The sequence below is a fragment of the Balaenoptera borealis genome, assembly GCF_965194805.1.
Source record: "Balaenoptera borealis genome assembly, chromosome: 16".
Taxonomy (NCBI): Eukaryota; Metazoa; Chordata; class Mammalia; order Artiodactyla; family Balaenopteridae; genus Balaenoptera; species Balaenoptera borealis.
In genome coordinates, this window is record NC_138872.1 from 78,810,529 (window position 1) to 78,822,091 (window position 11,563).

Here is an 11,563-nt window from a genome sequence, read left to right on the forward strand (position 1 = left end):
ATGCAGGGGACATGGGTTTGAGCCCTGGTCTGGGAAGATCCCACATGCCACGGAGTGACTAGGCCCGTGAGCCACAATTGCTGAGCCTGCACGTCTGGAGCCTGTGCTCCCAACAAGAGAGGCCGCGATAGTGAGAGGCCCGTGCACCGCGATGAAGAGTGGCCCCCACTTGCCGCAACTAGAGAAAGCCCTCGCACAGAAACGAAGACCCAACACAGCCATAAATAAATAAAATTAAAAAAAAAAAATCTATAAAAAAAAAAAAAAGTTAATGTGTACACACATCTGCGGACATATACATACACACATAACAATGCTCGTTATTTGCAAGAGTACTGTTCTACAGAATCACACAGATGCTGAATCAGCAAATACTGAACCATCGCTCCCAGTGGAAATACAAAGTTCCTGCGAACCTCTGGTCTGACATTTTCGTTGATGGATCAATACGTAACCATGTTTCATGTGTGCTTCTGTTTAAAGACACCTCACTGAATATATATTGTTGACTCATTAATAACGAACTCAAGGCCAGCAGCACCATAACTCATGGCTGAATGAAGCTTCTCTAAAGTACTTTCTGGAAGGCACATTGCAGCCTTCTTGCACTTAGGAACACTAGACAGCTCTTCAGCAAGACTATTGGGGACCATTTTAAATGGCGGAAATCACCAAGAAAAAAGCATGAAAATGTGAAAACCATGTCACTAAATAGACCATGAAAAGGACACTTGTTTGCAGAATGAGCTAAACAAGAAGGCAGCATGGTGTTCTGTATGAGCTCAGCTGGGAACATGCGTGTCCGGTGATTAAATTTTTTCTCCACTCTGCACGGGTGTCCAGGAATGACCAGGAAAGTGCCATGAGTATTGACTTTGGGGTTACAAATAAACGTTACCAAGTAGGTAAGTCTGCAAATACGGAATAGTGAGGATTGACTGTACATGCATACACGTACACACACACACACGCTTAGCAAAGTTCAGGAAGGACATCACTTAAAAATGTTAACCTTGGTCATCTCTGGGTAGAAGGGCTACTGGTAAGTATTTTGTTTTTTGGCTTCACTGCGTGTCTTGTGGGATCTCAGTTCCCCAAGCAGGGATTGAACCCAGGCCCATGGCAGTGAAAGCACAGAGTCTTAACCACTGGACTGCCAGGGAATTCCCAGTATTTTCTTCTTTATATATTTTTAATTTTTTTCCCCAAAAGTTGCCCAGTAGGCATGTATTACTTTATAATAAAAGGTTTTCTTTTTTTTTTTGAAAGAGAAACAAGGTTAAAAGAGCAGGATGGTCATTGAATCAAGTCTGACTACATTGGCCCCACTCTGTGAGCAACCCTATTGTAAAGCCTCTTGCACAATGTATCTTTGTATTTTTGGTGGCTTTTCAAAGTTTCTTCTCCAGAGAAGTCGGCCTGTACAGGAGGGCCGTGGGAGTGGCAGAGCATCTCCCCGGGGCCAGGGTGCCCCTTACCTCTTGTATTTGGGCCTTGTCTTGCTGGTGGATGCCATTTGCAGAACCGGAATTGCCGGTGGCCTGTAAGAGTCGAGGGCAAGATGCTGAGCAAGGTTCACCAGGCAGCATTTCCCGGTTTGTCCACTAGATGGCGAGGTCTTCCCAACAGGACCATCTCAGGATCCAAACTCTGAGCAGAGCCCATCAGAATAGGGGTCCCAGGACCCACCCTAGGAAACACCGGCTCTCAGGGCATCTCCGCCCTTAGTCTGAGCTCCTCGGGATAAAGCCATGTACCCCTTGGGCTGGGACTCCCAGGGCGCAGGGTGGAGTCTCTCCCCTCAGGACCTGGCTGAGACCCAGCTCACCTGGGACTTGTCGGGGCAGCTCCTCATAGCCTCCATGAGCCTCTCCACCTGCTGAGTCTGGTCCAGCGCGTCCCGCAGGGCATCCTCTGTGCTCATCAGCTGGTGCTGCAGCCGCAGGAGCTCCGGTGACGAGGACGAGGACGGCTCAATGAGGGAGTAGCGCCTCTGATCCGACAGGGACTTCTCTTTGTCCTGGAAGCAGCAGGAGAGAGGAAGAGCGTGTGCACGCGTGTACGTGCTGCAGGAGGGTGTTCTCTCCTCTAGGCCGGAAACTCATCTGTCCCACCTCATCTCTGCGTCAGGCCTGAGAATCACCAGGATGCCCCTCAGGCCTCCCTCCCTCACCTAAGGGTCCCCTCTGAAGCATCTTCCTCGGCCCCCGCCCTCAATTCCCAGGCTCTGTCAGATGCTCCATATTCTTCAGGCCCCGAAACCCAGGACCCCTCCTCCCCCTCTTTCCTTCTTGCACCCCCCCGACTCCCTCCACACTGTTTATGCGGGTCCCTCCTCTTCACCTCTAGACCTACAGCCTCATCCCTGAACCTCTCCTCAGAACCCTGCCCTGCCCCAACTGGACAGGCCTTCCCTTCCCTTCCAAGTGCTCCGCAGCTGACCCCGCCCACCGTGGTACCTGGAGATGCACCTGCCTTGTGGGCAGACCAGCCTCCTCACTCCCACACAAAGCTTCCCTGCACTGCCCTCCCCGGGCCGGTGCTTCCAGGGCCCTTCTGCTCTGCTCTGACCCTCTCCCCAAACCTCCCTCCCCACCCAGACTTTCCTCGCTCCAGGAGGTTTTCTAACAACCAAGCCCGTCCCTAGTTCTCCCAGGGGGGCAGCTCCGTGGCACTGAGGCCAGTGCAGGGGGACATGGGAGAGGCTCTCCTACGGGAAGGGGCAGCCAGTCACGTGTAAACTTGACCAGCCTGTGGCCCATGGAGACAGTCAGCGCAGCTCTGCCCCCTCCACGCGGCTCTGGCAAAGCCTTGGAATCAGAGCTCCCAAATCCACACCAGCCTCGGGGCCTTGGCTTCTGAGTTACGCCCAGGCTCACAGCACCACGAGGACCACGGAGGGCTCTGTAACCAACCCCCTGCTGGCCAGACCTGCCAGGACTGAAAGGCCGCAGGGCGGCTGGGCCCGGTGGTCCCCACACACACAGTTGGGTGCAGCCAGAGTGATACCCTTCTCCCTTAACCCTGTAGGCCCAGGGCTGCTTCCATGGCCGCAGGCCCCTCTTCTCCTTCCATCTCCTCCAGCGTGGCTGAGCCTGTGTGGCTGGGTGGGAGGGCAGCGGGGTGCTTTGGAGCAGCTTCCCCTGACAGCAGTCCTGTCCTCCCAACACTATCTTGTCAACGCTCTGGAGTTGACCAGGCCCAGGAACCGGCCACAGGCTCGTCCTGAATGCTGACCACAGGGGGATGGAGTGGGATGGTTCCGTCCTGTGCTACCAGCATCACTCGCCTACCCCACCGCCACCTCTGGAGACTGCTCAGTCAGGCCCCTGTTCCCCTCTCCTTCCTGAAACGGATGCATGAATCGCCACTGTCAGACCCTGAACAAGGAGCTGGTTTCTGGTTGATTACTCCTCTGGATGGTGAGCTCACCACCTGCTGGTAGCCCATCCCACCTCTGGATTGGTGAGATTCTTAGGAAGTCTTCCTCTGCACTGCATCACCCAGACGGACACATAGCCGGCCACAATATCTACAAAAGGGACCGCCCACGGCCCCTCCACCAGGTACCTTGCTGACCCTGCCTGTGGTTCTAGGGGATTTTGAACGCTCCCTGTGACTTGGCTATCCCTGGGGTGGCTCCAGGAGGTCATCAGTCTCCATGGCTGACAGCAGAGAGCCCCAGCCCCTCCCTGGTGTCCGCCATCCCCAGGCCGCCCCCTTCCCCACGTACCAGCCCGGTCAGCTGTTCCCGCAGGCCCCGGATGTCATCCTTGAGTTTCTGCTCCTTGATCCGCCACTCGGCCTTGTGGACCTCACGGCTCAGGTCCCTCTCAGGCCCCGGGGAGTGGCGATTGGCCTCCAGAAGCAACACGCGCAGTTCGTTCAGGCTCCTGGAGGGGGTGGGGGGCACACAGAACACCTGCACTCAGATGGGCCCCTCCCCTCCCGCGCTCCGCAATTTGCCAAGTGCTTGGAGACTGGCCACCCTGAGGGGGGACACTGGCTACTAAGACAGCATCTGTGCCAGGAGGGGCCAGAGAGGAAATACAAGGCCTGGAACCATCTAACCACAACCCGAGAGGGGCCAGGATTCGGGGGTGGTACAGTCAAGAGGACTTAGCCTTTCTTAGAATGATTTTGAAGTTTTTTTTAAAAAAGAGAATAGTTGGAAGTTTGGGATTAGCAGATGCAAACTATTATATAGAGAATATATAAACAACAAGGTCCTACTGTAGAGCACAGGGAACTATATTCAACATCCTGTGATAAACCATAATGGAAAAGAATATGAAAAAGAATGTATATGCATGTATAACTGAATCACTTGGCTGTACAGCAGAAATTAACACAACATTGTAAATCAACTATACTTCAATAAAATAAATTTTAAAAAGAGAATATAGTATTTGTTTAATTAAAAACTAAATAATAGAGAAGTAGAAATATGTTGTACATATGAAACTTACATAATGTTATAAATCAATGTTATCTCAAATTAAAAAATAATAATAAAGTTAAATTAAAAAAACAAAACATTTATCCAAGAGAGCTCATGTGGCAAGACATTTTAAATGCCTGATGTCAAATAAGTTTTATTTCCTATGTCAACTCTTAATCAACTGGCAGTAGCTGCCTGGAGTACTGTGGTGAGAATGATTCTGGGCTTTGCAGAAAAAGAGTGCAGTGATCAAGTAGGAATGTCTTCCATGGGCACGGCACGGGAGAAAAGGACACACACCTTCTAAGCTCTTTCCTTTGCTTGCATCTACTATAGAGGAGGGGAAAACTCCCTCTCTAGGTGGCCATGGGTAGTTGAGAACAAAGTGGAAGTCTGCTGGCACTGACCCTTTCCCTTTCCTCCTTCTTCCTGCTAGGAATGATGGCTCCTGATGGCTGGAGCTTCAGCAGCCACCCTGCAACCACGAGGGAGAGTCTAACAGAACCCAAGAGAACAAAGGTGTTGGCACTGATATCTTGAGCCACTGAACCAAATGCCAGCTACAGCTACCTCCAGATTTCTTGTTATGTGAGGAAAATAAATCTCTACTTGTTAATCTGCTGATCTCCCACTCCCATCCTAAGTACCACAGAAGCATGGAGGAGCTCACGGTGGCCTACATCAATCAAAAAGAGCTTCAAGGAAGAGGTGGTGGGAATCCTCAATAATTTTTAAGGGTTTCAAGGAGTCTCTGGGCCCAAGATGCTTGGGAACCACTAACCTTTCCTATAAGCTCTGCTTGGAGAACTGTGTTAAGAAGGATTCTGAGGCTTCATCGGAGTTTAGCAGTGCACAGTATGGTGATCATCAGTGATGCCAGCCATCTGTCCACCGGGTCTATCCCTGCCCCGCCTCTGGAGAAGACTGGCTAATATTAACTGGGTGGAGTGAGGGTCAGGCAGGTCTGACCACACAGCCCACGGCTGACTCACCGCTCCTTCCTGAGCAGCTCCTGGCTGATGAGGACCAGCTGGCCCGAGGCGTCATGGGTCTTCCGGGACATGGCCTCCAGCTCCACCTCCAAGTGCCGCTTCTCCTTCTGGAGGGTGTCCACCTTCTTCTCTCCCGACCTGCACTTGCTCTCCAGTGCTGAGGGCCAGCCGGCAGGGCAAGGAGGGAGAGCGTTGGGATCACTGTGGGAATCTATCCCACCTGGGGGCCAAGGCCCGGGCAGGGAGCAGGTTTCCCAGGGGTCACAGGGACACACTCCACTGGGTGGGCCTCTCTCGTCCTGTAGGGCCAGGCAGCGAGGGGCCGAGAAGAGCTACTACGAAAAGCAGACCAAAGCTCCCACACAGTAGCTGGGCCCTCTGGTGTCAGGAAAGCAGTCCACCCTTCCCGAGACAGGGCCCGGGCATTTACACTGTTGCCTGGACAAGGAAAAGCTAACACTTCACCTTGGCCCCGGAGGAATCTGAGGTCAACTGACCTTTGTCGGGACCAATTATGCCACGTGAACGTGATGGGAACTGGATAGGAGTGGGGGTGGGAACCATTTCCCAGGATGGGGGCCGTCTCATGGACACCACCAATGGCATTCTGGCGGACAAGAAGCAGGGCCAGTTTGTCACCAAGTCACAAATTCCAGACCCCCCCGTCTCTCCCCAGTCTCCCCTCTGGCCTCACTCTCCCTGTGCCTTGCTTTTTGCTGTGGCCAAAGTCCTTCCCCCTGATTCTGAAATCCTGGTATTTCTTCTAGGGGCTGGTGCACAAATACTGTATCAAAAGGTAGAGAGACTGAAACCCAAGGGTCTTCAAGCCCAGAAAGTAAGAACTCATGATGCAATGTCAGAACACAGAGAACACAGACCTGGCTCTGAGGAGAGAAGCTGGCTGGGGTCCCCAATTATATTATGGACCGAGTGTGGGCTACTGCTCCCCATTCACTGCTGTCCAGGTGGAAGCCCAGTGCATGTGATCTGGGCCAGGCCGCCTTCTCAAGGCAGAGTGGGGGAGGGCACCCTGACGCAGTACCACCCACCCCCTGCTGGACTGGCACACGGCACGGCCCAAAGAAAGCTCCCCGCATCTGCCTTGAAGGAGGGAGACTTACCACTTACTTGGGCCCTGAGCATCTCGGTCTGGGATGTTAAGGCTGTCACCTCTTTGTCCCTCTTGTTCAGCTTGTCCTGCAGGCCTGGGGTGAAGGGAGAGATGAGGGGCCATCAATACTCCAGGGCCAACACTGCGGTCCAGTGGGTGACGGGGTGGCCCTTCCATCAAAACCCTAAAATGGGGTCACACTTGGCCTCAAGAGTCCAAGTTCTTCCTCATTCCAGTGGTCCCTCTGGGTAACCCACCCTGAAGAAGAGGCACCAGGGCTTCCCTGGTGGCGCAGTGGTTGAGAGTCTGCCTGCTAATGCAGGGGACACGGGTTCGAGCCCTGGTCTGGGAAGATCCCACATGCCGCGGAGCAACTAGGCCCGTGAGCCACAGCTGCTGAGCCTGCGCGTCTGGAACCTGTGCTCCGCGGCAGGAGAGGCCGCGATAGTGAGAGGCCCGCGCACCGCGATGAAGAGTGGCCCCCGCTTGCCGCAACTGGAGAAAGCCCTCGCACAGAAACGAAGAACCAACACAGCCAAAAATAAATAAATAAATAAATAAATTATTTTTAAAAAAAGAAAAAAAAAAAAAAAAGAAGAGGCACCAATACTGTGTGGTCTTGGGCAACTTAACTCTCAGAGTCTCAGTTTCCTCAAGTGAAGAATGGGGATAGTAATGGTGCCCATGTCACTTGGCCATGTGCATTCAATACTGGACAGCCTCAGAACAGTCATGAAAAAGATTCATGGAAAGTGCTAGAAAGGTATTAACTTTCTGTAAGTTAATTTATAAATTTGACATGATACCAATAAAAATACCAGCCAGATTGTAATTTTTGTGGAACTAGATAAACTGATTCTAAAATCACTTGGAAAAAATAAGCAAGACTAGCCAAGAGAGTCTGGCAAAAAACTTCTTCAAAGAGTTAAACACACAATTACTATACGACTTAACAATTCCGCTCCTAAGTATACACCCCAAAGAGCTGAAAACAGGTACTCAACAAGTACCTGCACATGCAGCACTATTCACAATAGCCAAAAGGTGGAAGCAACCCAAATGTCCATCGACAGGTGAATGGATAAGCAAAATGTGGTGATGCATACGATGCAATATTACTCAGCCATAAACAGGAATGAAACACTGACATGTGCTATAGCACAGATGAATCTTGAATATATTATGCTAAGTGAAATAAACCAGACATAAAAGGCCACATATTGTATGGTTCTTTCTATGTGAAACATCAAGAATGGGCAAATCCACAGAGACAGAAAGCAGATTAGTAGTTGTCAGCAGCTGCAGTGAGGGGAAAATAGACAGTGACTGATAATGCATATGGGGCTTCCTTTTGGAGTGATGAAAATGTTTTGGAACTAGATAGAGGAGTGGTTGCACAACATTGTGAATGTATTAATGCCCCTGAATTGTCTGCTTTGAAATGGTTAATTTTATTTTAAGTTAATTTTGTCTCGATTAAAAACAAAAAAATGGCTGAGAGAATTTTGGAAAAGCAGAGCAGGAAGACTAGCCCTGCCAGTAACTGAAATATAAACAAAGCTTCAAAACACTGTAGAAATGGCACACGAAGAGACAGACAAGTCATTGGAAAGGAATCGAAAGTCTAGAAATAGAGCCAATTACCTGATGGAATTTAAAGATGGTAAATTTGGTTAATTCAAATCAGTGGAGGCAGGAGATGAGGCTTTCAAAAATGGTACTGGCAGGGCTTCCCTGGTGGCGCAGTGGTTGAGAATCTGCCTGCCAATGCAGGGGACACGGGTTCGAGCCCTGGTCTGGGAAGATCCCATGTGCCGCGGAGCGGCTGGGCCCGTGAGCCACAATTACTGAGCCTGCGCGTCTGGAGCCTGTGCTCCGCAACAAGAGAGGCCGCGATCGTGAGAGGCCCGCGCGCCGCGATGAAGAGTGGCCCCCACTCGCCGCAACTAGAGAAAGCCCTCGCACAGAAACGAAGACCCAACACAGCCAAAAAAAAAAAAAAAAATGGTACTGGCGTAAGTGGGTACTCTTGGGAAAAAAATAAAAATGGATCCTTACCTCACACCTTATAGAAGGGAGAATTCTAGATGGATCAGAGATTTAAACATAGAAAATGGAACTTAAAAGGTACTAGAGGAAACCACAGAATACATTAAAAAAATAATAAACCCAGGATCCCAGAAAGAAAAGACTGATTTTTAAAAATCTGCACGGCAACCACCACCCAAAAAAAGAGTCAAAAGACAAACCACAAATGGGGCGAAAATGTTTGCAAAGTCATATATAAGTAGTTTCTAAAAATCAACAAAAAGATCAATAACCCAACAGGGAAAAAAATGGGCAAAGGATGCAAGGAGAAATGGCAATGGAGTGTCACTCACAGTAAGAGAAAGGCAAGTTGAAGCTACATCGGGTAACATCTTTTACAGTTGAGATTGGCAAAGATCAAAGAGTTTGATGAAATATTTTGTTGGTGAAGCTTGTGGGGAAACATACTTTCAACCAGAGCCGGTGGGAGTTACAATGAGTTGAGCCAGGGAATTCCCTGGCAGTACAGTGGTTAGGACTCTGCGCTTTCACTGCTGAGGGCCCGGGTTGAGCCTAATGGAGGGCAAGGTAATTTCCTGCAGCAGGGTTTGTAACAGACAAAAACTGGAAACAACCCGTGATCCATCAGCTAAATACACGATGGTAGCTCCACATGATGGAATATTCTGGACCATATAAAAGAATGTAGTGACAGGGAGCAGTCTCCAAGATACATTATTAAATGGGAAAAAAGAAGTAAGGGGCCTGAAGGAGTTCCCTCGTGGTCTAGTGGTTAGGATTCCACACTTTCACTGCCGTGGCCCGGGTACAATCCCTGGTCAGGGAACTGAGATCCCGCAAGCCGCAGGGCGTGGCCAAAAAAAAAAGTAAGGGGCCCGAACAGTGTGGGAGGTGTGGCACCACCTGTGTTACCTCTGTGTTTGTATGTGCATAAACCATCTCTGGAAAAGAGACATGAGTTGGCCAACATTGTGCCTTTGTGGAGGGAACTAGGGAATAGAGGATGCTTCACCATACGCCCTTTGAACAATCTGAAGTTTATACCTCTTTTAAAAATAACAAAACCAAACATACAATCAGGTTCTCAATAAACTGAGCCTCCGCGCTCCTCACCTGGTGGGTGAGTGGCTGGTGCACGCAGTAGGCCGCTCTCACCAAACGGCAGATGATGCAAAACAAAGCGGGACCCAGCTCAGAGGCAGAACCGACCAGTCTTTCCCCATAGCCCCGCATCTCATCCGGCCCAGTGGCCACTCACCCTCCACAGTCTCCTTCATCCTCATCTTCTCCCCTGAAATGTCGTTGGACTCAATCATCTGAAAGGAGAGCCTGGTAAGGGGGACACTCACCTCCCCCTCCCGGCCCTCAGCCCCAGCCAGCCCACCTCTCCCCAATTCAAGGAGACTTTCAGGGACTCGAGAAAGCAGGGGGCACAGATGTCCTTGGGCTGGCTTCCCTGACAAGAGGACCCCCTCTGCTCCCAGGGCCCCGGAAGGCTGTTTATGTAGCTTCCACGTGATCACCTCCTACCCTTTCCTTCGTGCAAACGCCTATTATATTAAACAGATGTCTCCTTCCCTGGGATGCCTACAGAGATTGGTCCTGGGACTCTGTGTCCACCATCATCCAGAGGCAAGACTCCCGGCCTTGGTTTCCCATCCATAAAGCAAGAATTGACCGCCACGGGGCAGCGTGTGCAGGGCACGCACCGGGGTCGGCTCCCGGAGGGACTTCAAGAAATGCTACTTCTTTTCTCTCTAACACGTCTTTTAAAAAAAATAAATCCAGAAGCCAAAGAAGAAAAGATCAACCAAGGGAAAAAAAAAATATCTGTGTGGCAAAACATCAACAGGCTCCTTGCTGCCTTTTGGTAGAAGTTTTTGGCCCCCTGCCCAAGCCGGCTGTCCCCTGAGCCTGCAGTTTGCCAGATTCCAGTATTGCATATCAGGGCAGCACAGAGCTGAGCAGGCAGTCACCTCTATCCACTTGCCCCTCATACTCCTGCTCATACATCCCAAGCCCTGCTTTAGTCTCAGTCTGTTGTGATTAACTAAGCTTCCTAGATCTTTACTTACACACACTGCAGGGAAAATGAGGCACGCACTAAAATTTCTCCAAATTCCCATACTTACTACATGAGACCAAAAATTGAGTTGTCCCTGGACTTAAACCTTTGAATCTGGGAGGCATGTGGGTCCAGACCAAGTCCCCACGTGTGTGGAAATCAAGAGATGGGCATTCCTGAGATCACCACCCACTCCTTGGCTTGAGGTCTGTGACTGAGGGGCAGCAGGCCATCCTGCGGAACCACAGCAGCCCCAAACCTCCCCTGCTAAGGAGTCCAGGTCCTGGGGTCCCAGGCCTGACCCTCCTTGCCTGAGCAGCCAATCAGGTCATGTGTACACAGCTAACCTGAGGATCTTCCTTTTCTCTCTGCCCAGCATCCTGGGAGAGCACTTGGCTGGTCCCTCCCTGGGAGAAGGGGGCAGAAAGGCCGATGCAGTGGGACCTCAAGGTGTGACACGGGCAGAGCTCCTTTTACAAAAAAGGCACCCCCTGTACGTGGAACTCCTGAATACTTGTTGCTCAATCGTTGAATCCTGGTTTAAGTGTACAAAGGGAACCAGAAGCTCAGGAACGCCCATGGCTAATAAAAAGGCAACGATCTTGCTGCTAGCTGTCCTATCGTATAAGATTTGACTTTGTCGTCCCAGGCACCCTCTGCTGGCCCTTAGGCAGTGGGGCTGGACACAAGCTCTGCCACTGATGGACAAGAAAACCTGGGAAAGGTACTCTGCCTCGGAATCTCAGTTTGCTCATCTATGAAACGAAGCCTATATGGACCTTGAAGGAGTCCAGGTGAGATAGGGCATCATAGGGCCTGCACCAGGCGTGGCGCCCAGAGCCACTCATAAGGCCCTTCCTGCCCCCGCTGCAGCACACGCCCAGGCTACCCGGGGTCTTGGCCTC

General features: G+C 50.9%; 1 protein-coding gene across 4 annotated transcripts in view; it reads right to left on the minus strand.

Moving 5' to 3' along the window:
* The window catches only part of CLIP2 (CAP-Gly domain containing linker protein 2), a 77,240-nt gene that overhangs the window by 3,646 nt on the left and 62,031 nt on the right, over positions 1 to 11,563 (minus strand). For 3 of the 4 annotated variants that reach the window (XM_082358548.1, XM_082358549.1, XM_082358551.1), the window contains 6 exons: positions 9,852 to 9,909; positions 6,555 to 6,638; positions 5,434 to 5,590; positions 3,734 to 3,893; positions 1,829 to 2,020; positions 1,479 to 1,541 (listed from right to left, as the gene is read on the minus strand). In XM_082358548.1, the coding sequence (XP_082214674.1) occupies positions 1,479 to 1,541; positions 1,829 to 2,020; positions 3,734 to 3,893; positions 5,434 to 5,590; positions 6,555 to 6,638; positions 9,852 to 9,909 (714 nt within the window). The remainder of the gene's footprint in view (positions 1 to 1,478; positions 1,542 to 1,828; positions 2,021 to 3,733; positions 3,894 to 5,433; positions 5,591 to 6,554; positions 6,639 to 9,851; positions 9,910 to 11,563) is intronic. The other variant, XM_082358550.1, reaches the window with a different exon arrangement.